General features: G+C 36.9%; 3 protein-coding genes and 1 pseudogene across 5 annotated transcripts; 1 reads left to right on the forward strand and 3 right to left on the reverse strand.

Annotated features, from left to right (window-relative positions):
- Positions 1-1,540: 1,540 nt before the first annotated feature.
- Positions 1,541-3,345, reverse strand: LOC127933850 (forkhead box protein L1-like). Its single transcript, XM_052530875.1, has one exon. The coding sequence runs from the start codon at positions 2,926-2,928 to the stop codon at positions 1,762-1,764; it is 1,167 nt and encodes a 388-aa protein (XP_052386835.1). The 5' UTR covers positions 2,929-3,345; the 3' UTR covers positions 1,541-1,761.
- Positions 3,346-6,947: 3,602 nt separating this feature from the next.
- LOC127934352 (phagosome assembly factor 1) lies at positions 6,948-18,714 on the forward strand. 2 transcript variants are annotated; one of them, XM_052531670.1, is made up of 16 exons: positions 6,948-7,981; positions 8,852-8,934; positions 9,041-9,124; positions 9,214-9,257; positions 9,416-9,495; positions 9,584-9,678; positions 10,688-10,752; positions 11,059-11,171; positions 12,663-12,796; positions 12,935-13,018; positions 13,132-13,214; positions 13,445-13,488; positions 13,583-13,632; positions 13,777-13,835; positions 14,039-14,111; positions 15,451-18,714. In XM_052531670.1, the coding sequence occupies exons 1-16, from the start codon at positions 7,918-7,920 to the stop codon at positions 15,538-15,540; spliced, it is 1,245 nt and encodes a 414-aa protein (XP_052387630.1). In that variant the 5' UTR covers positions 6,948-7,917; the 3' UTR covers positions 15,541-18,714. The 2 variants fall into 2 exon arrangements, with proteins under 2 accessions (XP_052387630.1, XP_052387628.1); XM_052531668.1 differs by having other exon boundaries at positions 6,949-7,981; positions 10,655-10,752.
- Positions 18,715-19,394: 680 nt separating this feature from the next.
- On the reverse strand, positions 19,395-20,327 carry LOC127934106 (UDP-GlcNAc:betaGal beta-1,3-N-acetylglucosaminyltransferase 9-like; annotated as a pseudogene).
- A 195-nt stretch (positions 20,328-20,522) lies between these two features.
- On the reverse strand, positions 20,523-26,489 carry LOC127934351 (Bardet-Biedl syndrome 2 protein homolog). 2 transcript variants are annotated; one of them, XM_052531667.1, is made up of 18 exons: positions 26,373-26,489; positions 25,190-25,330; positions 24,492-24,719; positions 24,193-24,318; positions 24,035-24,097; positions 23,856-23,933; positions 23,618-23,722; positions 23,400-23,486; positions 23,182-23,317; positions 22,971-23,110; positions 22,743-22,860; positions 22,217-22,388; positions 21,917-22,046; positions 21,711-21,830; positions 21,486-21,623; positions 21,305-21,417; positions 21,074-21,222; positions 20,523-20,932 (listed from the first exon to the last, which is right to left on the reverse strand). In XM_052531667.1, exons 2-18 carry the CDS (start codon positions 25,304-25,306, stop codon positions 20,826-20,828), a joined length of 2,127 nt encoding a protein of 708 aa, XP_052387627.1. In that variant the 5' UTR covers positions 25,307-25,330; positions 26,373-26,489; the 3' UTR covers positions 20,523-20,825. The 2 variants fall into 2 exon arrangements, with proteins under 2 accessions (XP_052387627.1, XP_052387626.1); XM_052531666.1 differs by having other exon boundaries at positions 22,743-22,881.
- Between the last annotated feature and the right edge of the window lie 400 nt (positions 26,490-26,889).

The following is a 26,889-nucleotide window of genomic DNA, read 5'->3' on the forward strand; positions in this document are numbered from 1 at the left end:
GCTCACATCAAAACCCATTTAGTTTAGACCTGTTTTGGTCTGTTTTTGCATGTAAACTGTACTTGATCAGTGCACATCCTGATTCAAACAAGACAACTTTTTTTACTGTAAAAAGTAATATTATGGATTGAGGAGTCATATTTTAGGAAGCAAAGGTTCAGAGTTTTAAACATCTTTATGATATATTTGTTTATTACAGACACACAGTTTATGGATTACTTACATCACTTGTGGATTATTGTGATGTTTTTACCAGCTCTTATTCTGACGGCACCCATTCACCGCAGACGATTGGTAAATTTAGCATCCACATTATAACACTAGAGGGCACAATTATCTTTATCAATATAAAGAGACAATTATATATTTTTGTATGCAATAACAGTGTTTACTGTAAGAAAAATAAAATAGCAAAATCAAACATTAAACAACCTGCACCACTTATTTTCAATACTTAATGCAATAAAGCTATATCAGTACTTAAAGTCATGTAATTCATCCAGTATCCTATGATGCCATCAAGAAATTCCACTGAATATGAAAGAACATTCTTTTTATAATCTTAAAGATCACTTTAGCGATAGCAGTATTTCATAATGATCATGCCTAATTCAGGTTCTGCGGTCGAGCAGAGTCCTGCAGACTGCTCCATCTAAGGAGCCCATCTGTGAAGAGGAGGACAGATGGAGGCAGCAGATTGAGAGATGTAGTCTCTTTCTCTCTACAAACCTTCAGATGGATGGCGCTCTATTTACACTTCTGACCAAAAGAATCCTATACACAGGAAATGCTTGTGAATGTGAGTTCCTCTGCCTGAATGTGGGGAAGCTTATTTATTTCCACAAGCATTCCTGATTTGCACTCAGTGAGGCTTAGACCTTTCAGTTCAAAAACTACTTATGGCTATATATGGTGGCAAGAAATACATGTGGTAGACTAGTTTCACAGTTGAGGATCATGTACAGTCCTAGCAGTAGCAACAGATTATAGCTAACTTGGCTATATAGAAAAATTACATCTATTTCATTCATTTTTATGAATAGCTATAAATACTTGCCCAAAAAAGCACTTTATTAGCTAAAACATATTTAAGAAAGCACAATTGTAAGTTTCTCTTACAGATATAAATTTCCCCTCCATAAAAATGGGTTTCTTAGGGGTTTATATATATATATATATATATATATATATATATATATATATATATATATATATATATATATATATATATATATATATATATATATATATATATATCAGGTTCTTTTGGGAAATTGAAGATGTTTATTTCATCAAGGTTTTACTCAATCACATTGTTTATTTAAATACTTGATTTCTGTTTTTTAACACAAATCTCAATACAAATTGAAATTCCACTTTCCTTTTCTTTTCACAAATGAATAATTAAGCACTAAATCAAGTTTGAGTTTTTAGCTATCTGTAGTTGTAGAGGAGAGGACAAGAACAGCACAATGCAATTTGCCAAGTATCTGAGAGGAACCTTGTTCATATAAACATTATCGTTTATCATTATCAAATATACAAATAAACATCATCATTAGAATTAACTACTGTTAGTATACTGTTCTTTAGAGTGGCAACCCATGTTGAATTCCACAACAACAATAATAGTAATAGAAATAATAATAATAATAATAGATTTAGCCTGACCGCTTGATAGATCTTTTTAAGTATAGATCTGTTTGTTTGCGATTAATAATTATTAGCTGATTGAATTGCTTTGCTACGGACTGGTATTCGTCAAAAGAATAATTTCTCATCTGTTTTCTCTCTGAAGTTCAGTATTTTGTCTGGACAGGTGAGAGACAGGTAGGAGCAGAGCGGGAATCCGCGCGGGTACAGCTCTGGGTGCGCGTGTGTGATCAGCGACGACGTGAGCGCGTAACCGCGCGACTCCAAACACGCGACCTGCGCTCCTCCAGCAACGCCGCACCTTCTTTGGGACTGGTTCTCCTTTTTTGACAGAATACTGTCGATGCTAAACTCCTTCGATTTGTCTGTTGTTTTTCGAGGGTGTGTCTGAGCATTCGTTTCTTTGGCTTTGGCGTCTCCGGTTTGCGCGCTTCCAATATCACTCGTCACGGATACCGGCGTCTCTCGCGCGTTTAAAGGCGCAGTGTTTGTGCCATTTAGATTGTTTAGAGACACTGTGCTGGCCTGATCGGGCCTCGGGCATCTTGGGTTAGAGCCCGCTGTGGTCGAGGGTGCTAAACACCAGTCTTTCGTGGAGTCAGAGGCGTGTGTGGTCACATTAGCCTCTCTATTTTGTTGTTGGGTGCCGTTAAACTTCTCATGGATGTTTAGATCTCTTTCAGGATGTTTTTCGTGTTGCCGCTTGTTCGTTTCTGAGTCCTTAAGTGGTGACTCTTTCTCCAAATGGGCGCTTTGATTAAGTTTGGAGTTCAGGGTCGTCACTCGGGTTCTCTTATGTCCAAATCTAATCTCTCCCGTTTCCTGAGTCCTGCACTTTCTCTTCCGTCGCCGGTAGTTTCCGTTCTCGAACATGTCCAGGCATTTGGTGTCCAGCGTCCAGTAGCTGCCCTTCCCCGGTCGTCCTTTTTCTCTGGGCACTTTGATGAAGCAGTCGTTCAGCGAAAGGTTGTGGCGGATCGAGTTCTGCCAGCCCTGCTTGTTGTCATGATAATAGGGGAAGCGGTCCATGATGAACTGATAGATCCCGCTCAAAGTCGCGCGCTTGTCCGGCGCGTTCTTGATTGCCATTGCGATGAGCGCGATGTAGCTGTAAGGAGGTTTCTGAGGAGGCTCCTGCCGGCTTGACGCGAATCCCAAAGCGGGAATGATGCCTCCAACTTCACCGCCGTAAACATAGATCAGGGAGGAGTTCGATAAAGTGAGAGCCGAGGCAGCCACGCCGGACTGTGGCACATGGCTGTGGTATAAACTCATGACTTCGGAGGACAGTTTCAGTCTGGGGAGCTCGCCACCGGTGTGTCCGCTTCATGAGTCTGAAATGTTAAATAATTGTTGTCCGTTTTGCTGTTTTATGTTGACTTAGCGCTGGAAAATAAATTGTCTATGATAAACACCCGTTGTGTTCCCTCAGCCCACCCACATTAATTAAATTTTCATTGCCGAAAGCCTCGAGTCTCTCCCTCTCTCTCCTCGCGTGTTCCCTGCCTACCAGCCAATGGTGTGCTCGGTTATTCCTTCATTTGTTTATAGAATTAGTCTGTTGATAAGTCTGCCCACCCAAGTCGAATCAAGCTGTGTTTATTTGGAAAAATTTCCGGGCACCCAATACATAAACGCACTGATCTGATGTTTGAAATATCACGTCCACCCTTAACGCTGAAAGTTGCTCGCACAGAGAGAACAAGCAAACATGACAGAGCTCTTTCTGGGAGTTGCTTTGGGTTGCTAGAAAGGAAAACAAAGCATGCTATTTAAAGGAAAATAACTTCGTTTCTTTGTGACTCAGATTGTGGACACCACAGTTGACATCTATTTACCAAATCCATTTAGCCTAATTTGACATTATTGCGTCAGATGTAGCTGTAATTACACAGTGATATTTTGTTTGTAACACAATGGATCTGTTCTACACAATAAAATATGCACTATTTGCAAGTTTTATTGAAGAACAATGTAAAATGTTGCAGTTAAAACTCGATTGACCATATTTGTATATAAATACATTGTAAACGTGAAAAATATGAATTATCTTATAAGTTACATGTTATAATTTACAGGGCGTATTGTTAATATTTCAAATAAAAAATAACAATTGCCTTACTTTTGGTATTTTTTGAAAAATGGTATCAGAATTCCCTGCACAAATCATTTAATTTAGTTCGATTTTATCTTAGAAGTTTTTCCTCAGTGCACTGGAGTGTTTTAAATTGTAGTTTATTTTATTATTTTAGCATTGTGTATCTTGCCCAGTCATGTTTTCTCATAAAAAGTCACAATAGCTGTCACTGGGACGGTAAAAGGTACTAAATTGCAGCGATTATGTGCTAAAATATACCATTTAGGTAGTAATGTATAGCTTTAGGATACTAATATATATCCTTTAGGGATGAATAAGGTACAAAGTACCTTTTATGAAAGTATTTGAATTTTAAGACATAGTGTCAACTGTGCGGTTATCAATTCATTATATGATAAAAAACTAAAAAAGATTTTAAGTTGTATTAATATTATAGAATTTCATGACATGAAAAAGGCATCACATAATGCTTGTATATGACTGAATTTTTTACAATTAGGTTTTGGAAACCACCCCTGCTAAGAGCATTTCTACTGCTTCTTTATTCTATCGCATAAAAATGTCATCAGTTTGCTAACAATAGATGAAAGAGCAGTGATATCCAAAAAAGGAAAACTTGGCAGGAAGTTAGGATAAACTCTATTATTTGTGGATGCACGCATGATGCTTTATATTATGTATTTTCCTGTTTATAGGACAGAGAGGGATTATAACAACTTTACAAGTGCACACAGCTGGTCTGTGATTACATTACGCATTTGGTGGTTTCTGTGAATAAACTTAAAAGTTTTTCCTGAGTTTGTACTATCCCTCCGATAATGGTGATTCAAAAAGTTTTAGACTAACAATCCCGAAAAATGCCACATGCCACTATGATAATAGTTTCAACCGACAGAGATTGTTTAATCCCGCAGATGTGTTGCCATTTTCTTTGAGTTTGCCTAACCTTCCCATATTGTTTTATTCAGCTTTATAACTGATAAACAATTGCCTTTTTGTGTTTGAGTTAACAGTATATGAATTGCCTTTGTTTTCCATATACTATATGTTCGTTGATTATTGATAGCTCTTAAAACAATTAACATTTTATTTCAGTTGTCTTCGTTCAGCATGCAATTTTCATCATTGAATCTGTCTTCGGAACTCAAAACAAGGAGAGAAATGTGGTTTAAGATTGTTACAAGCAGACACAGATCTTTCTGTTATTTTTAACCATTAGGAACATGTGTTAAAATTCCTTACTCTTTGTTTTATTCATCATGTTCCCATCTGAAGGATAAAAACAAACAAAAAACCATGTGAAACAGACTGGCAAGGTTTGTTACCAAACACAATAAATAAAATCAAGGCCAACAATTTTTCCACAAACAATGTAATTGGAGTTTTGATCTGAGCTATCGATGCAGAGAAAGTCAAATTATTCACAGAGCTTTGCAAATCATTCACATTGTCTCATTCAGTCTTTTCAATCAATTTGTGTCAAATGTGATTATAATGCAAGCTCTTTAAAAGTGTTTTCCGAAAAATATATATCTTTCATTCTATTTGGATAGTTTTTGTTTACCAGGCATTTTTATCCAAAGCTACTTAATTATGGAAAAAAGCCCAATGGGACAATACAGGGTTAAATGAAGTTTGCTCAGACACACAAAAGCATGTTTCATATAACAAACAACAGACTGTTATAGATACAATCTTTTAAAGAACATGCACAGACCACACCGCACATACACTGGCATATGATCAAGACACGGTTCAAGAGGAACTATAAACGTATCTTAAAAGTACAGTACAGAATAGGCTACACATATATTTTCATTCAAACATTATTAAATGACTCTTCGGCTTTTGAACACTGGTGCCATTCTATTCTATTCTTCTGTATAGGCAACTATTATATACACTCAAGGATTCATGCATACACAAAAACTTTTCATTTGTACCGGATGAGCATGTGACAAATAAAACTGAATGTTGTAGGCCTAACCACAGAAGAAACAAACAAATGTAAATTAAAGGAGAGCGTAATAGTCAGACACCAGAGAAAAACATCAACATTTCAGCATTTTATGGCATGTTTTTGAGATTAAATAATAAACAGACATGCATTCACCACATTGTCTCTGTATTATCACCTGCACTGTAATGAAAGTACTCGCCAGTGACTCGATGCCGCCATCTGGTGGCTTTTCATCAATATTTCTAACATTTTCAAATTACTGTGACCTTTCCTGTGTGAACACAAGCTTAATTTATTGATTCAGCTGTCAGATCTAGCCTTAGGCTGGAATGAACCAGAAAAAGAGTTAAATATATGTCCCAGCCCATAACAGTTAGCCTACTCCTTATCTTTCTCACACAGTAGGCCTAATAGACCTTAATCAGGGTATGTGGCATACTGAATTTTATGCTGATGAAAATAGGATATGTGTAATGGACTTTAAGATACACAAAGCCATGCACTGTTTTATTTAGTTTTTGTCTACTGAAAGTCTTTTGTAAATATGTTTTGTCAGCTGAAAAAAACGATATGTTTGATAAAAAACACAGAATTTCTATCCCTGAAAGACTAGTTTTGTTGCTTTTCAAAATTTTTAACAGACCAATGGCGCTCAGACTAAGATCTATTACATTTATTACTTTATTTATTTAAAGCAAACTGACAGGTGGTCTTTTGTTTATTTCTTAGCCTGCAATGTGAGTTGAGCTAAAAAGTAAAGTTAACTAAATATCTGCACTCTTAAAACACTGCTGGAGTAATATATAGTAATAAAAGTAATATAACATTTAAAATAGTATACCCAACATAAATATTTTCCTTCAAGCACCAATATGCTACACAAAATCTGATCAGTGATTCATCAGCATAGAAATATCAACATGATCGAACTATTGAGTCTAATGACAAAAAAAATTGAATTGTTTGCTCTCATTTTTGGAGTTTTTATATAATTTAATATCATTTTATTTATTTATTTTACATATTTATAATTTGAAAGGATTTGAATCCTTATTTATTTACTTGATTTTTTAATTATTTAATTTATTTATTTATTTTGGTATTAAGCTATATTTGCATTTTTGTGAACACTTGTGGCTTTTGTGGTCTGCAGTGTATGTTTTGTTCGGACAGCTCGCCCTCTTTGACTTTTATTTTGAAAATTGCCGCGCGGAAGTGATATCTCGTTCTCACAGGAAGCTGAACTATCAGCTGGTGTTTTGGATGGAAGTTGCTTTTGGCACGAAGGCGTTCTTTCTTTATCATCTTAAGCAAATCTTAAACGGCAAAGACACCGGAAAATAAAGCTGCATGTAACAGCGCGCCATCTCCAGCAAGCGAAACGGCGGAAAACAAGAGAAATCAGCGTTATTATGAACAGATGATGGTCTTAAGTGCTTATCTGTTTTCTTACTGTTAAATCATCGGAAAGAAAGAAAACAACGTCAGGCGAGGCTCGTGCTAGTCACTGATAGTCTGATGTGTGTAACTTATGTTGATTCATCTCGACCTGCGATCTTTGCCACAAATAGCTTAAATGCGTGTAATGTAACTCGTTGAGCACAAAATGTTCTTCGTTCGGTGTAATAATTAGTAGCGTATGTGTTTTATGTGATTCAGGAGTGAGTCAAAGATCAGATCAAAGCTTTTTTTCTTGTTTACAGCAGAAAGCAGTTTTTAAAAAATAATGCATGCGCCTACATATTGGTCATAAGATAAATAACGCCTTGAATTAATTTGTGCTTATGGAAGTTGATAAAAGAGCAGCAACCTGTAACCAGTTATTAATTCTTGACATCAGCTCGTCGTGACTGAAATACAGTTTGTTTAATTTATTCTATAACTTTGTCATATTGACCTTTTTATCCGTGTCTTTATAAGTGTGTATTTGTTATTCAGTTGATAGTGTTATTTATAAGCATGGTGACAGTGGAATGCATTGATAGCTGCATTGCATCACTTGTGTTTTGACATATCTGACGTCAGGGGTGCCGTGTGTCACTCAAACTGTGTTTAAAGTGTGTGGGGGCTTTTTAAACATACTACTTCGTCATATTTGGACTTATCTGCTGATTTAACGGTGGATTATTCGAGATATTTCGAGAGGGAAGACTCAGATCTGGCACAGTCGGAGGTCCTCGTTGATATCCCCAATTTCTCCCCGCCAATGCTGGATCTGGAGGTCGTTCCTGAGCGATCTTTGGGAAATGAACAATGGGAATTCGCATTAGGTGGGTGTGAGATCAGTTCAAAGGCTTGAGTAATCAGTGCATGTTGAAATAGCTAACGGTATGCCAATTTGAAAATAAGCACATTCATTTGGTATTATAGTCGGTTGCCATCTGGATTTCATAACTGCATCCCGTGCTCTTTGACACGTTCACATCTGAGGTTCACTTGACCTGAAAAAGGTCTCTGTTGCACTGAATTATTTTGTTTGGCTAGGGCTGAGGCATGAATATTCCAATAACGTGTATTTAACTCTTTATGATAGTTTCAAAATGAAACCAGGCGTTATCGCAAATATATCTTGCATCACTGAATGTATTTGGGTTAAATGGTAAATAAATATCAGTATGCGTTTATCATCTGGTTATATACGTATCGTTTTAATAGTATAAATAATAGTTATAATAAAGTCTCGTAAATCTATTAAAAAGCAGTTAACATTACTACTACGCACATTTATATCAGTAACCATAACAAAGCTAACTATATTAGCGTACACGTAAACAAACGATGACGTTATATTTATTCAGTTACGCTGCGCGCGCTTTATTATGTTGATTGAGTGTCGGTGTTTTTATCGTTCATAATCAGCTGGAAATCTTCCTCTACATTTGTATGCTTAGTTTCGTTATTCTTTTTGGTGTGACTGGACCTTTAAACTTAAGTTCAAGTTACTTTTGGAAGGGCTTCGCTATGCCGTGTAATAATAAATTATTATAAACGTTGCCAAGTTATATTCTTACCCTTATGATTATGTGTTTCGTGCCCTGTGATTATCATGCTTTTACTACACACCCTTTACAGCTGTTGACGCCACTTCTTTCATCATCACGTTAATGTAAACTGAACTGTTTGTCTGGATTTGTTTCCAGGGATGCCATTGGCCCAGGCCATTTCCATATTACAGAAACACTGCCGAATCATCAAAAATGTCCAGGTGCTCTACAGCGAACAAGTAAGGATCTGTCATTGTTATTGTCTATGAATGTCTGTGTTGGCACTGCAGTTATGTATGTGGATCATTAGTATCCTTATCTGACCTGTTTCTCTCCCTCAAACAGATGCCACTCAGCCACGACCTCATTCTCAACTTGACTCAGGATGGAATTAAACTGCTGTTTGACGCCTGCAATCAGAGACTGAAGGTGAGAAATGGCATGTGTGTGTGGCTTTGGGCTCAAATGTGTTTATTTCTGATGTTAGTTTGCAAATCGAGTCTGTTTTGTTTTGGCAGGTGATCGAAGTGTACGATTTGAGCAAAGTAAAACTGAAATACTGGTGAGACGTCTAGTTTAGCCACACTAGTTGTGGATAACATTTGTATTAGACCCAGCATGAAGCTTTTTCTACATGTTGTAGATGCTGCTACACTACCTTCTACTGATAACTTGTCAGCCACAGAAATGTAAAATGATGCATTCTTCTGTTCATTACAGTGGAGTGCATTTCAACTCTCAGTCAATAGCTCCTACTATTGAGCAGATTGATCAGTCTTTTGGCGCTACTCATCCAGGAGGTGAGATTTGTTATCTGTGTCAGTCTTTTGCCCAGACCTCTATTTGGTGTGTGTGTATATTTATTGTGTTCGTGTTCTCTCTGTCCAGTCTACAATGCTGCTGAGCAGCTCTTTCACCTGAACTTCAGAGGGCTTTCATTTTCCTTCCAGCTGGACTCCTGGAGTGAAGCTCCTAAATATGAGGTGAAACTGTGTTTGCGCTCTCTGTTCATGCTACTTTATAAAAAGCACTGTGTACCATTAGATAGATTGTAATACCATGGCTCTGAATGGTACCATATTCATGGATCATGGTATTTAGATGGAACTTAAAAGAATACTGAGGCACGACCAACGGGTTGCATCTGGCATGATGTAAAAACATTGTATTTCCATGGTATTTTCCACTTTTTGTGTTCGTGTGTGCCCTTCCTTTCACACTGTTTTAGTTCTAGCCACAGACATGTAGGAAATTGCCAACTGTCTTAATAATATTGCTTATCTGTTGTTACATGTGATTGCTTTATGACAAAAGACATATAAAGCAAAGTACTTATACAGAATGATTGCAAAGAAAGAAATTACTTTATTTTTAACGAAGTAAATTAAGATAAATACAAATTAATGCATGTTAACCAGTGACACTTATGTTGTTCAAGTATTTTATATAGGCCTACTATTATAGTTTAGTATTTTTTAATATAATTTATAAATATTTTAAATGACCTTTAATTTTAGTTTTTTTCATTAAAAGTTAATTGACATATAATTAAGTTTTATTATATACAGTATATTAGTTTTAGTTCTTTTCTAGCGATTTTGTTGTCCATTATTAAATTTTTAGTTGTGTCTTATATTATTATTTAGGTTTTTTTTTTTTTTATGTTATTTATTTGTATTTTTCCCATTTTAGTTTTAGTTCTGCTTTAGTGCTTTTAGTTAGTTGCCAAGGCAGCATGTCTAATATCCGTTAGTTTAAGTATTTAATCTAATATTTGTTTTTATTTTAGCTTTATTTCTATTAATAAAAAGGTAGTTTAATAGTTTGTTTCAGATAATGACAGCAACCCATGTATAAATGTATCTAACATACGCAACTGTGATGATGTGAGCATCTTTTCACCAGAAGAGACACCTGCACAGACACCACATTCTACTCCTAGTTGTTTTGCCTTGACAGCCTAACTTTGCCCATGGCTTGGCCTCCCTGCAGATTCCCCATGGGGCCACTGTGAAACGGATGTACATTTACTCTGGAAACAACCTTCAAGAAACCAAGTAAGAGCTGTGTCCGTGTTTGAATATTGGTGTTTGTGTGTGAATGTAAAAATGCTGTTACACCACTAATGAATAATTACAGCTGCATACTATCGAGTATGGATGTGTTTACTTACAGACCCTGAAGTTCTAAATCAGTCTTCCTGTGTCTGTTTGTAATGTTTATGTGGCCCAGGGGTGCATTAATCTGCGTTTAGTCTGAGACCATGGGCCTTTAATTCTGAGTTCAGTTAAAGCACTTGTTAAGAACGCCTTGGGTGCATTGCCTCAAGCAGCGATCATTATAAATTATATATTTCTTCACAGGGCTCCGGTGATGCCTCTGGCCTGTTACCTTGGTAATGTGTATGCAGAGAGTGTGGAGGTGTTGAGAGACGGGGCGGGACCGCTGGGTCTCAAACTTCGTCTACTCACCGCAGGTATTACAAGCAGCCCAAATCCATAAAACTATTCATTATGTTTTAATAAACTAGCATGCATGTGCCTAAATTCGTTTTAAACACACCTTTTAATACTATTACCTGTAAAAAGTATCAATATGATGAATAGAATATGGTCACCTCACGTATTGTACATCTCGGTACAAAGAGTGTCATATTCTCGTGAACTCCTAGAATGAATTCATTTTAAATTAATTCGATTTAGCAGATTTTTTAGATGCTCGTTTGGAACTTTTTCATCTCCACTCTCGTCTTCGCTCTCCTCCTGTTATTCGAAACTGATAAAAACAGATACTTCCTGTAGAATGGCATGTTTTGATCAAACCTAATTAGATTCAAATTTTTTATACTTTTCATATGACATTAATAAATATGTCTTGTTTTGATGAAGACCACAGTTTCCTGTTTTCTGGCATGCTTCTGTGTTTAAAGGCATGTCTTGACATGTTATTTCCAAAGTTGAGCAGTGCTTAGCAAACCAGCATAAGTAATGTGGGCTTCTGGGATAAATACACATTTGTGCTGATTATTGTTTGATTGTTAGTCATCACCGACATAAACAAACAACATAGGTTTCATTTTATCACTATAACATAAACCACAGAGCTGGCGTAATTATAGATGTATAGATCTTAACAAAGATATATAGCTTCTGTTATCCATTCTTTGGAAGTGTTCTTTGTAATCAGTATTGTGTGAGTTGAACTATAGTATAGTTCAGTGGTTCTCAATTGGAGGGCCGTGACCCAAAAATGGATTGCAGGTCTCTTCACAGTCAGCAAAGAAAAACAAGAACAAATCATAAACTGCAACTGTGTAATCATGTGCTTTTAGGATAGCAAAATACAAAGGTTTTTAACATTTATCAAACATTTTACTGTTCATTAATCATAGTAATTTGAACATTAACTCATTATTAAAATCGCTCATCATAAAAAAGGAAGCAAAATGTCTTAAAAAACTACTTTTTAACTATATTTTTACTGTTTACACAACTGATTAAACGTTTGGGGTATCAGTAAGAAAAAAAATATATAACACTGAAGACTAGAGTAATGACTTCTGAAATTCAACTTTGCTATCTCAGGAATAAATTTAATTTTAAAATGTATTAAAAAGAAAATAGTAATTTTTAAATTGTAATAATATTTCACAATATTACAGGTTATTTTTATACTGTATTTTTGAGCCTTGGTGAGAATAAGAGACTTATTTCAAAAACAAAAATATTTTACTGACCCCAAATAGTTGAACAGCAGAGTATGTTTACTTAAGTGTTGTTTGTTTTTTTTATTTATTTCTTCTTTCTTTTTTTGCCATAACCATTTTTACTGCTGCCTTGATGTCCACAATAAAATCTTGGTGCCGTACTCCAGATTATAAGTGATATCCAATGATCCAGTATTAATAGACATTAAATAATAAACACATATGCTGTGTGCAACGCTGCTTTTTCTTTTACTTTCTCAGGATGTGGCCCAGGAGTGTTGGCTGATTCTAAAGTGCGGGCTGTTGAGAGAAACATCTACTTTGGAGATTCTTGTCAGGATGTTTTGAGTGCTCTTGGCTCCCCACATAAGGTCTTCTACAAGTCAGAGGATAAGGTAACGACCAAAGCTATTTCAACCAAACACGGCACGTTATTCTCAAGTTGAGCAAGCTACATTCTCAAAACGAAACTAGCACATTCCCTCTCCACATGCATTCTGTTTGAAAAGCTTTTCTTTTTTTGTATCTCTCAGATGAAGATCCATTCACCCTCCCCTCACAAGCAAGTCCCGTCCAAATGTAATGACTACTTCTTTAACTATTATATACTGGGAGTGGTGAGTATCATTTTTAAATTACTCCATAACATGCTGTTAGCGTAGTTTTTTGTTTGTTCAGTTTACATAAAGCCATTGAACTTTGAGCATTGTTTCTTTCTATATCTTTCCAGGATATACTGTTTGACTCTACAACCCACCTGGTCAAAAAATTTGTCCTTCACACCAATTACCCTGGTCACTACAACTTCAACATGTGAGAGACGTTTCTTTGCTTTTATTGTATTATGTCTTGTAGCATTGTAAATATTTGGTTGAATGTCTCAATTGGTCAGTCTGTGGGTTTTGCAGTCTGGGCATATTGATTGAATATTGGTTTTTATTTCAGAAAGTTTACAGTGTTTAGCAGTGTGTGGTTTGAGTATCATATTCCACTTTATTTAAGCACACGAGCATCAGAATATCTGCCCTTTATTCCCATCTCAGATATCATCGGTGCGATTTCAAGATCCCTCTTATCATTAAAAAAGGTCAGTGTCGTCTTCATCATGCTGTCTGGACTGGATCTTTATTCTGTCATGTCTGTTTGGGCTTTTGTGTCTCATTCTTTGAATTGTGTTTCAGAGAGGGCAGATGCTCAGAGTGAGGACTGCATTCTGACCACTTACAGCAAAGTGAGTTCTGGGACTTCATTGTATAGTCAATACATACGTTATATGCACAACATGTATTAGATGTAATGCACTACTGAATGCGATGAATAATTAATAAAAGATTTTTAAGGGAGAACTAATTATGTTTTGAACTTTTGCACTCAGTGGGATCAGATTCAGGAGATTCTAGGACATCCCATGGAGAAACCAGTTGTGCTACACAGGTGAGAGCCATATATGTAGAGATTTGGCCACATGAATGCAGTGTTATTTTAATATAATTTACATAGTAGTATAGTATTTATTAATGTTTTAAATAGCTTTTATTTGTATTTTTATTTCATTTAAGTTACATCCAGAAACCTCTGAATATGAAAACCTGTTTATAATACTCTGATTAATTGATAAATTATGCACTGCTCTGCAGGTCTTCGTCTGCAAACAACACCAACCCTTTCGGTTCCACATTTTGCTTTGGACTACAGCGGATGATATTTGAGGTATGTGACTGGGTCAGCTGTTTGTTTTACTTAGTCAGCCTGTATAAAAAGTTGCTTTTTAAAATGAAAATAAAGAAATATCTATAAATGGCAGATTTGTTATTCAGACAGCTGTTGCAGCTTTGCTATGTTCATAGTTGATGGGAAATATTATTGGCTTTTACTATGGATGTACTTACCCTATTTTCCGGACTATGAGTCGCACTTTTTTTAATAATTTGGCTGGTCCTGCGACTTATAGTCAGGTGCGCCTTATTTATAAAAATTAATTTGACATAAACGAGAGAAATGAACCAAGAGAAAACATTACTGTCTCCAGCCACCAGAGGGTGCTCTATGCTGCTCATTGCTCCTGTAGTCTACACTTAACAGCATAGAGCGCCCTCTGGCGGCCGTAGACGGTAATGTTTTCTCTTTGTTCTTGGGTCTAAATAAATGCGACTTATAGTCCAGTGCTACTTACATATGTTTTTTTTTCCTCGTCATGACGTATTGTGTCTGATGCGACTTATAGTCCGAAAAATACGGTATATAAACATTTTGGTAGCACTTTTACAGTCCTATTCTGCATGTACATACTGTGTACTGTACTTATTAAAGTAATTTCAGTAACAGGCTAATAACTAGGTACTTACCCTGAGCTTAAACACTTAACCCATGTAGTTACCTTAAAACACTGTAAGTACAAATTGCAACCAAAATTCTTGCTGATACAGTTAAGCAGATAATTATTTACATGTTATGGCTAGTAACTAATAAAGGGCCACTATTAGAAATATTGTTTAAATACGTTTAAAAAATAAAACCTAAAAAATCAGCCGATTTAAATGTTGTAAGTGAATTTAGGCATCACACAACATCATAATGTACAGTATGAAAAAAATGGAAATTCGTTTAGGGATTTGTTAAAGATAACATTATTTATAAGGGCACTTAAGATTACTGCAAAGGTATGTTAAATGTAAAAATAGGTGAAAACATGAAATCAATTTTTTTATTTTTTATTATGATTTATCCTAGCACATCATATTTTGTAATCTTTAATCAAAATAACTTTGCCTCCATTGTGCAAAAAAATATGTTTGTTCTTTTTTTTAAATAAGCTGTTTCACTCAGATGTATGTCACAAAAGGGGGGGGGGGGGGTATCGCAAATTTCATTTTATACCGAATTTAAATATGACAAAATGTATTTTTTATCATACTTTTTTATTTAAAAGGTCTCTAATATTGGCAGATAACCAATATGGTAATGATATATTATGTTCCCCTACCTCATACCCAACTCAGCACTTCATGAACTATTGGATCTCATCTCCATATTGTTGCTATGGTTGCAGGTCATGCAGAATAACCACATAGCTTCCGTGACTCTCTACGGAGCACCTTGTCCAAGTAGCCTGGCCCGTGCCGAGCCTAGTGCCCACTGAGGAAGTCGCCGTGCCCACAGTGCCCGTCCAGCCCTGCAGAGCCTCTGAACTGACCAGCAGAGTGTGCCTTCACTCAATGCTGCCATCACACAAGCTAAAGCAAGACATGCTGGGAGTTTCTGTTCATCCTAATAGAGGCCCCAATTCGGTCTCCTCATCCAATAATAGCATGGAGGCTGCCCTCAGCCAGCTAATTATCCCAGATAACCATGCAAACCTGGCTCCGCCCCCAAAGCTTTAACCCAGATCTGCATCAGCGTCAGCATCGTTCTAGTACTTGTGGATGCACAGTGATTTATTTCCACTCAAGCATATTTGTGCATTCTTTTTTTTTGCCTAACCTTCTAAAAAGTTCCATACCAGATGCAGCAAATATTAAACAGATCTCTCCTCTGCACACTAAACACTTTAACAAAAACACACATGAATTCAACTTCGTTTGCTTTCTGGCATGCAGAGGATGAGAGCAAAGGCAAATGAGGACATACTTTCGCAGCAGTGTGTTTTGTATGCATTTACGTAAGGTTCCAAGCACAAGCAAGCACAGTATGGATCCAGTGCTGTGAAAATATTCTTGTGGCACATGAGCAGGCTCAGATAGACACATAACGATTCATCGACTCATTTCATACCAAGTCAACAGCACAGATTACCTCCCATTTCAATACCGTACATCCACTTTATGGTCGATTCTGTTATTGTTTTGTTGTTTGTGAGCGCATTAGTTTTGAACATTTGCACTAAAAATGCACCTAATTTACTTGATAATTGTCTCCTGTCCACTGAGGAACATTTTAACTGCCGAGTCTCGGAGAGAAAGGTCGGCGGGGAGGGAACGACGACGTGCAATCTTGATTTCAAAGCTAGTTGCGACCCTGACTGGAGAGAAAACATCCACCCATCGCTGTTTCATCCGCTGGATGCTGTCAATTTTTTTTTTTTTTTTTGTGCCCAGTAGAAAGATGTGAAGTGCTTTTACCTTATTCAGTATCTTAAAGTCTTAACAGAACAACAGAATTGTCTTCTGTCACCTGATTGCCAAATCGCTAGCCAAAGAAGAAACAACAGTTAGCTTTCAGTCATTTTAAATTCACATCATAAAAACATTCCCTGTTGATTTGATCCATACAGACCCTGAATTGTTTTTAACATAGCGACTCAAATGATTCATTGGTTTTTAATGCTTTAAAGCTTCCTTTCTTGCTTTTTACTCTACAGATTTATTTCTGTAGTAAGTAGACGTGATGTTTTCTGTAGCCATGTCTGCTATGTCCATGCCTGTACAGATCTGTAATTAAGATGCACAATTTTCATTGTTTAATCAGTCTACCAGTACCGTATCAGATCAGCTGACATCTGGAACTGGTTTTCTTTGCCAGCCATTGAGGGTCACTATAGCAGCTTCCCTCCACTGTTTTCCTGGATGAAATCGCCTACATTTGAGCACTTTCAGGAGGATTTAACAGAGTTGACTAGAACATTTTAACAACAGTAGATGGTTTGTTCACCTCTAACTACTGTTCATTGCTGTGCTGCCTTGCAGCGTAGCCACCTGTGGCTGTCAAGCTCCAGTTGTCTGGTGTCGTTCCCACCTCCCTCCAAGCTTCTGCAGTGTGTGCTTCAGGCTAATTCTGGTATTTATAGCTTTCTGTTTCAGTAGCCTCTCATTAACTGTGTTGGAAGGCCATCAGTGGTGTTTTTCATATGTTTTACCCTCAGCTTTTGGTCATTTACAAGGAAGATGCTATTAACATATAGTGCCTCATTTCCCACCGAGCCTGTCTTGACTTTTTCTCTGTAAATGAAATTGTTTGAAAAACTGCTTTGTGTATGTCTGAGCATGTAAAGATACATTTATAGTTATAGTCCTTTTGTTTCAAAAAAACAAACCTGAATATTAGAGGAACTAAGAAAAAACTGACTTGTTGAGGAATGAACTCTTGTCATGAAGGGCTAGTTTACTATAGAAAAAGCCTTTTTCTGGCACGGAATAAATAAAATTGCAACCTTATCTAACTTTTTTCTTACAATTGGGAGATGAAATCTCAGAAATGAGAGGGGGGGGGGATGGCCAAAAGGTCAGAATAACCAGATAGAAAATCGATTACCTTTAAATAAAAATATATATATATATATATATATATTTTTCATTCCACAGCGAAAATAAGCTTCAAAGTATTACATTGATTAAAAGCAGCACCTATTAAAATTTAGTTCAAAATATTACGGAACATGTAGGTTGCCCTTCATGGTTTGAGGTTCACAAAGTAGTTGCAGTGTTTTTATCTAAATGCAACCTGTACTTTTTGAAAATGGTGTGAAGTTCCACTTAAATGAGTTTAAAGTGAAATAAATATGGTTCGAGCTTAAAACTCTTTAGGGCTGAGGATCAGATTGAAATTGCACAATTGGAGCCTCCATTGTCAATAAGGAATAACACAACTGCTGTTTTAGTGTCATTTACAGGAGGAGTGTGGTCTGATGGGCTGTTTGTTTGCCCAATCTCAGGTGGATGTTTTTAGTTTTTTTTAAAGCCAGGAAGCAAGTGAATGCTTAATTTTCATCAAATGGGTTTTGGCTGTTGTCTCCTCTTCAGACTTTATCCTATTTTTGCATCGTAATGAGTGAATGATCGTCCTGAGGATTGTAATTAGAAAAGGACAAACTCCATACAGTGTAATGTGCATATTAATGCTATGTATTGTGTCCCTCTATATCGTATGTTCTTCCCCATCCTCCAAAGTGATTATTTTTTGTGGATTCGACCCATTTCTGGAAATGGGTCTTATCCTCGATTAAAAAGTGTGCATCTAAATTGATTGCGATGTAGTGTTTTGTATCTCAGATATTTTTACTTCTGTAGATTTAAGGAACATGTATGTGGATGATAAGCATTATCAGGCATTTTGTGTTGTTTCTTTGTTTGTTTTTAAAGCAATAATCGTTGGATTGATGGATAATAAATTGGAATGATCTGGTATATGTTTGTCAGTAGCTCAGAATGGTGCAACAATGCTGTGACCATTGGATTTTAGTTTCGTTGAATCTACTGAAAGCATTCTACTTTTTTTTTTTAATTGCTAATTTTGCTTTTTTTTCACAAACTCTTAGTGTGTTCAACAACAAATGAATATTTAAAGAATGGATGTAATAAATATAGGGGGAAAGAATGGACGCATACTCAGTCTTTTTTTAAAAAACATCTTTTATAAAACAGTGTAGTAGTATGTTCATGTTCACAGCAGGCTACTTTTCAAATTCAATCATTTAATTCAGCAGACAGCAGATCATCCAAAACAATACAGCACACTAATCAAAGGGGAAAAAAGTGTTCAGTTTGATAAATAATGACATTTTTCTTATAAAGAAAATAAACAGTAATAGAATATGCTAAGATATAGAACCCAGTACTTTTTTATGCATGAGAACATCAGTCAAGATTACATTAGTGTTCATTTTGTGCACACAAAATGTGTCTGATTTGATTTCCTTGGGATTCCTATACAGCAACATATTTATCATTTTGCTACAGTCTAGTATAGTTTGAGTCATATGAGTTTTGCAATTTTTTTAAACAGTCTTTTAGATGGTAGTTCACCCCAAAATAAAATTTTTGTCATCTTTTACTCATCCTCATGTTGTTCCAAACCTGAAACGTTAAGATACATTTATTGTATATTGTTATTATATTATATATTGAATGTGTCAATGCTGATCACTCCGGGTTTGCTGCCGAGTCCTGGCTTGAAAGAGATTTTCAGTGAATAATGACTCATTTTCAAGAGTATGAAAGCTGATGGACATTACATGTTTACTTTGTATGGAAAAGAGCAGTCCAACATCCTCAAATAAACAATCACGGATGGAAGTCTGAAAGGGAAAAACCGTGGGATCTTGACTGCTGTGACACTGAAGGTTAGGGTCATGCAGAAGGTTCAACATGAGCCACATCTGTGGGACAGTCAAGCCGTGCACAACCATCAGCTCTCTGTAGAAGCACGGACAATGATGTCACCAACAAAGAGATCCTTATTGATCTCTTGACCCTCAAGCATCTCCAGGATATTGTCAATGTTCACATAAACATCTGCATCACCCTTAAAAATAAACTTTACTTTGGGACAGCTCACATTGATCCACTGAATGAAGTGGATTTCTTTTAGCTTCAAGTTGAAGAAGGTGTCTTCAAAGTCCCACAGCAGTTTCTCACTAAAAGCGTGACTCTCATATCCCAACAGTTTGTCCCATAACTGGAGCACTGTTTGATATTGGGGCACACCGAGAAGAAAAAATCTCTTGACGTTCATATTTTTCTGGAACACACCTTCTCATCCCCATGTGCGTCGAACAACCTGACGTTTGTCAAAGTCAGTTGCTACTGATTTTATGACGATCGGCATGTAAGGGGCTACTTCTGGTCCAGAACACTTTGTTGGTTGATCGATTAGCAGCGTGAAGTCCTGTTGATCTTTCATTTGAAGGTGAAGGAAACGTGTTTGAAAGCAGGATTGCTGTCGTTGAGGGCTAGCGAAATTTAGACTTTGCTTTGCAATGTTCTTTCTGAGATTTGACCTTTGATGAAGTAATTGGATTTTCTCACAGCCTTTGTAGGAACTGCAATGTAAAATGACAAAATAAATTAACAGAAATATGTTTTGTTAAATTTTGCCTCCAAAAAATAAAATTCATGCAACATTTAAGCTTCTATTTTGCAGTTATATTTATAAGTCCTTAAAATCAATTTCCTATTCTGTAAGATATGTCAGAGTATGACTTACCACAGTCATTCACAATCACAACAGGAGACACAGGATATTACTTGACCAGTTATACTCCATAAACAGCAGGGGGAGGACTACCGAGCAGCGCAAAGAAAGCGCACCAGAATTATGAATCCTTTAGGCTCATGTCCCATAACCGAATGTATAGAGAACAAATTAGCTTCCTCTTCATTTTTAATCAGCACAGAGGAAGAAAACAGATACATTTATATAATAATTTAATTAAGATCTTGCTTGTATACAGATATAATAGTAGTGGTTTTATACACACACACACACACACACACACACACTGCCTTGGTACACAAAATAAAGTCTCTTTAACCCAGTTATTCCTCTAACACAAAACTGCTGCCAGTGAGGGCTGGATCCCGTATCTATCCCCTCATGCAGGCTTTTAATTTTCCACCAGGTTACTGGGAACTTTCCAAGCCAGTTTTGGGGTCTCTGTGCTCTGATATTCCAGACATTTGTGCTTGAAGGTCATTTAGGACCAGATCTTCCTCATGACAAGGCAGTCCCTGCTCTCATGATCTTGAAAAGAGCATTGATGTTGTTGTTCTTGATGGCATCCCGACAGGCAGTGATAACCTGAGTTTTGGGTTTTCCCACTGAAAAATATATATGATAAATACATTTGGCACAAATAACTGCAGAGGAAAGCATTGTTTTGCCCTCCAGATGCACATTCCTATGAACTATGAACACTAATTGGCTATCGTACATGTGTCATCTCAGAAAAATCCACCCACCTCTCAATCTCCCTGCTCTTTGGATGGCCTGGTTAACCGATTTTAGCCGGGCAAGTAGGGCATTATGATTATTAGATCTGATTTTATATTCATTAATCAGATCTCTGTTGAGTTCATACAGTTCAATGTAGCGTTTCTTCGTGTTTCTCCTAGGAAACAAGAGTATTATTTATGTGCCTAAATTTATCTGAGAAAGCAGGAGGACTGATTAATCAAACTAGGGATGCTCACCAATCACCCATGAGTCTGGCATCTTCTGCCTGCACCAGCATATTTCTTATATAGTTGGAATGATCTGCCATTGCTGCTGTGAGCTTTTGATGCACTGAGTGAAACTCATCCACCTAGTAAACGTAAAAGGTTATTTACAGCTACAAAATATTTTCAGAAATCTGATGCTGCTATTCCTAACCTCAGTGAGTGTGGCTCGTAGCTCCTTGAAGTAGACAGGAAAGTCAGCTTCAGCTTGTAAGTCTTCTATGGCCAGAAAAGAGGCAAGAGACTGGATCAGATCTCCTGCCAGGTCAATGTCATCTGCTCTCAGCGTGATCTGAAGAGGTAGAATTAAGTTGGAGATTTTGGAATAATGAAGAGAAAGTAGCTCAGAAATAGTGACAAACACACATAATAAAAACACCTCTCCACTAGGCTGCATGTTAATGTTCAGGAGACCTCCTGCACGCAGTGTTGTAAAGGTGATGTCTGGGCTGTCAATGCCCTCGGGCAGCAGAAAGTTCTGGTTTAGCCACATGACCACCTGCAGACAGATGCATGCCTCATATTTAACATTTCATCAATAAATAGAGATTTGTTTTGTAATGCACACAGAGTGTGTCCTTTTACCCTCTGTGGTCTGTCATTGAGGTTGAATGTGACTTTTCCTGTGGGTTGTGTTGCTGAGGGGTCAGTGTTAAGGTCGTACATGGAGAAGCGAGGAAGCTGACGTGTGATCTCAAATACATGGAACTGTGTACTGGAGTAAATGGGGAAGAAGAGAGAAAAAGGAAAAAACTATTCACTTTTACATGATACCTTCCTTTTAAACTTAAAATAACCACTGAGTTTTCAAGCAATGAATCCTCGAAATGTAATCCATATAGTGAAGTTTGTCAGTCGTCGTGATGATATTCTGCATGTGTGTACCTTGTCTTGCCTCCCACAAAGGCTTTAATGTGAAGGTCCACTGGAATGTCTTTTGGAGGAATGATTGGGACACGGACACAGTCGGAGAGATTTTGAATGCTAGGATGAACAACATGACTCTCGCCTTCAAAAATCCCTTCAGCAAATATCAGCACGGCTCTAATGATGGTTTCTGAAGGAGGGCAGCACCAAGAATGTGACATTTTTTTTTATTTAAAACTTCATGTCTCCAGGGCATCGCACATGACATGCAGGATAAAAAAATAGATCCTGTGACAATTAAGAATTAATTCTCTTATTTTAGTTAAATTGTATTAATATTCTCAATTTACTTAAAAGAAGGAAAGCAATCAATATGTTGAGGGCATTAATTTGTTATTCATGGACACAATGTCTTGTTTTTTTCCCATGCATGTTATATGTGGGGCTCTGTAAGTGTCAAGCAGGGATGACATTTTAATGGGGCTTTTAAGACAAAAATGTATAATAGTAGTGGAGGTAAAAAGTTAAGATGGATTAACCGTACCATTCGGAGTGGAGATGTTGAGCTCTATGTGTGCTCTCTGGCTCTCTGTGGCTCTCCGTACAGACAAGGCTGTCTGGAGCTGTGTGTTGGCTGGAATTACACCCTTCTTAGATTCCCCCTCCAAAACACCAGGAAGAGCCTAAATCAAGCAAATCTCACTGACCAAATCTGCCTACAGAACATCAATGTCCATCAATAACATTTTAACTAAACAACTGCATGTATGACCTTGGCATTTTCCTCATAGTTTCGTAATTCCAGTATCAAGTTCTGTTTACGTTGGCTCAACTCCCTGATCAGGTCTTGTTCTACACTTGCATCCATTAGGTTTCCCTTCATCTCCTTACTGGCAGGCAGATAGCCACGTACTGTAGGATGACACATACATTTGATGAGCCAATTCTCAACATGCATTTACAAAAACGTTCTGTCAAGTCACCTTCTCCCTCCACAGAGCTGCATATAAGCTGGATCTGTCCATCCATACGGTAGTCTCCTTCAACAACCCCAGCCACAGAGGACGAGAAGTTATCCTTGAAGATCACTTCACCAGTGCGATCACTGCGAGCGTCAATCTAGACAGGGAATCATCTCATGTGAACAGTACTGTAAAAACCTTGTTAAGGAAAATGCGAGTGTCATTGCTAAAAGACTGACATTTCCATTGGACCACCCAGTTATCAGCTCAACAACACCATCGGCATTAAGATCAAAGGCATGAATACTCATAGCGTGATTTTTAGACTGTAAGAAAAAAAGTAAGACACTATATCAATACAATTTGTTTCCAACTCATTTATGATAATGAACGATCATGCTCGTTTAGCAAAAATGGCTGATTCAGGTTAAGTTTTGAATGGAGCACGATGTACTACCTTGATCCTCCAGTAGCGGGCAGTTCGGTCATATACTCCGACTGTGCCATTGGCCAGAGCATAACCAAACCTGCTGCCGTGCATGTGACAAAGCGACGTGACTGTCTGAAAGGAACAGACTTATACATAAGAAAAGAATTCCCACAGAAAGCAAAAACAGTATACATAAGAAAACAAATCACCAAAAATTGCCCAATTATCAAACAGCAATGTCTCAGACTATTTTCATAACTCATACCTCATTTTCTGCCATCTCAGTCACTAGTTCATCTTCTCTGAACACCCTGATGTCAAAGTCCTCTGAGCCAACAAGCAGCTGGAAAGATGGGATGCATCGTCAATTTATAAAAGCAGTGGTTTATAATAACTTACAAAACTTGCCATTATGAAATGAAAATGAAAAGTGTAATGGCTCACCTCATTCTTGCCATCTGCAGTAAAGTCACAAAGCACAAGTGATCGTACATTATCACCAGTGACCTTTTAAAAAAAAAAAGGTTAAATATCTATATATCTATAAATATCCTTTTTTTGGTCAAATACATTTTGTAAAGAGGAAAGTGAATTAATCTTACCGTCCAGAACTGGTCATTTCCCTCAAAGTCAAAGCCTTGCAGAGCACAATTTCCTCCAATAATGGCGAGGGGGGATTGGATATCTTCTAGTTTCCCCAGAACAATGGCATTGGCCCCATCAGTCACCTGTTATAGAATAAGCATGTGACAATTTACTTGTATAAGAACCATTCATATTAATCTATCTATTAATCTTCTGATATCAGTGACATAAGAAATCCACTCTAAATTAAAGAAATTGAAAAATAGAAATTTTGCTGTATATTGTATATGAGACATGCCTATTCACCTTGGCTTACCTCCTTGTAAAAGATGTCAGTGTTGTCATGCACATCGTAGGCCAACAGGTTGGTCTGAGAGCCTACAAGCAGTGTGTGTCCTGTGGTGTTGGGTCCCAGAGTCCCAGCCGTCAGACAGCTGACTGCCTGGTTGATATTGAGGAGTGAGATATCGGAGTCCTGCCTACTCTGACTCAGTCGGTGGGCTGCTGGTCTCTGGCCTCGAGTGTGAGGGTTATGGATAAAAACCTGCATGGGTTTAGAAGTTAGACTTGATGGTAATGTATGGAAAAACACAAATAGGTATATTATGTAGAAGATACTATTAAAGCTTTTTATTCCCAATTATGAGTTTATATCTCACAATTGTGACTTTTTTCAGAATTGCGAAATATAAACTCAGAATATAAACACAGGAGCTGCTTGTCAAAATAAAAAACAACATTGTTGGGGGATGGAGCTGAAGACTACAGAAACATTGGCACAGTTAAGAGCACAATGAAGTCCATTGTAATAAAATACAACAACCAAGGCACTACTGAGATCAGGCTTTGCTGCAAAGATGAGAAAATACTGTCAGAGAAAAAAAATGGCGCTTCTTATAGAAGAAAACAAGCTTTCTGCATGAATATTCTTGACCCCAAGAGAGAATAACTATTACAATGATTATTACAATATAATATATTGTTACATAATATAATTCAATACTTTTAACTTACCTTCCCTGCTTGTGTGGCTGCCGTGAGGCATGGGTGTATCCCATCATATTTTCCAATGGCAACCATTCGAGGGTTAATTTTATGATTAAGTTTAAGAGTAAAAATGGGCACTAACATGGTGGCACAACAGCAAGAACAGATCTGTTAAAAAGACAAAAAAAATAATAAAAATGAAAGTGAAACCACCATAAACATGTTATAACAATGGCTCGGTTAACATTCATAGCATTAACTACAAAAAAAAAAAAACCACTATCAACCATCAATGATGCGGCATTATTGTAAAATAACACACACACACACACACACACATTTTTTTCATTTCTTCTATTCATTTTTTATGAGTAAATTGTTTGGCTTTATAGTTATGTCAATTTACAGTATAATGAAAAAAAGAAGCAAATTACTACGGGGTAAAAAAGCAATCATCAGGGTAGCATGAAGTAAAACAGCTTTTGTCAGTAGTTATGAAAAAAATGATTGATGTATTCCATAGGTCCATGCTAAAGGTTTAACCAGGGACAAGTGCTGTATATCAGCTCTATTAGCTAAAGGCATTCATCTGAACATCTGCTGCTCAACACTGTGCAGTAATGTCACTCTGATTCGTCCCTGTCAACAAAACAATCGTTTACTTAAAATAGAACTCATATATATGAACTGAAATGTCTATTTTGGTAAAGAAGGAGGATGAGACATCCAAGCAGCTGACTGTATTCAGGCTTTAGTAGTGCCATCTTCCCTTTCTGTCTGGGTAATAGAATAAACAGCTTACTGAGCCTCTCGCCCCATAGGGCTTCCGTTGCCTAGCAACAGTGGGCAGCTTGTCACGGCATTATGAAGCCACTTTTGCTAGCATGTTATTCTTGCTAATCCTTTTCGTTTACAAGTCTGCTCACCAGTTTTTATTTGTTTTTTTCAATGAACTTTAACTTTATTTTTCTACTTGAACATACTAACTATGCCACGTAATTTGGATTTAAAACGAATAATTTACATGCTATCTAGTGTTAGCCGGTATTTTCTATGCGCTGGCTATGTGTGCTAACTCTGCGTAGCTAAGTTAAGTTACACAGAATTCTTGCAGAGCCACTTTTTATATTGCTCTGGGAGGTATATTTATATTGATATTGCATTCAAGGCAATAACCTTATAAACTGTATTAAATTGAAAATTGTCTTACCACAGCCTCTAGCTTAATTGTTCCCTGCCAGGTGGTGTACCAGACTGTTCCCTAGCAGGACATACAAATGCCCATGAATTGGAGAGGATTGTTTTCAGGATGTGCCGTGAGCACGCGCAGGAATCCTGATTTGAATGAACAGAGCGGCCATAATAAAAGCGGGCACCTTGGCATCAAGAATTAAAGGGAACGGCTTAAATTCAGAATTTATATATTTTTTTTTAGGTAGATGAAACCTCTGGGGATCTTCTGGGATCGGTTTAGCTTCCTCTTATACTGTGGATGATGAAGAAGCTGCTGAGGCCTTGGAATGGTTTTTCTGTGCAGAATTAATTTTAGAGCCACTGATCATTTGTTTTTCAATTTATGTAAGACATGCATACATTTTTAGAGAATGTGGTGGAAAACATGCATTAAACAAAACTGAAAAACAGTGGTTTATTTATTTATTTTTTTATGTAATGACTTTAGATTTGAAGAGTATAGTCAGTATTTAATTTATTGTATTTATGTATTA

This window comes from Carassius gibelio, chromosome A18 (assembly GCF_023724105.1).
Source record: "Carassius gibelio isolate Cgi1373 ecotype wild population from Czech Republic chromosome A18, carGib1.2-hapl.c, whole genome shotgun sequence".
In the NCBI taxonomy this organism is placed as follows: domain Eukaryota; kingdom Metazoa; phylum Chordata; class Actinopteri; order Cypriniformes; family Cyprinidae; genus Carassius; species Carassius gibelio.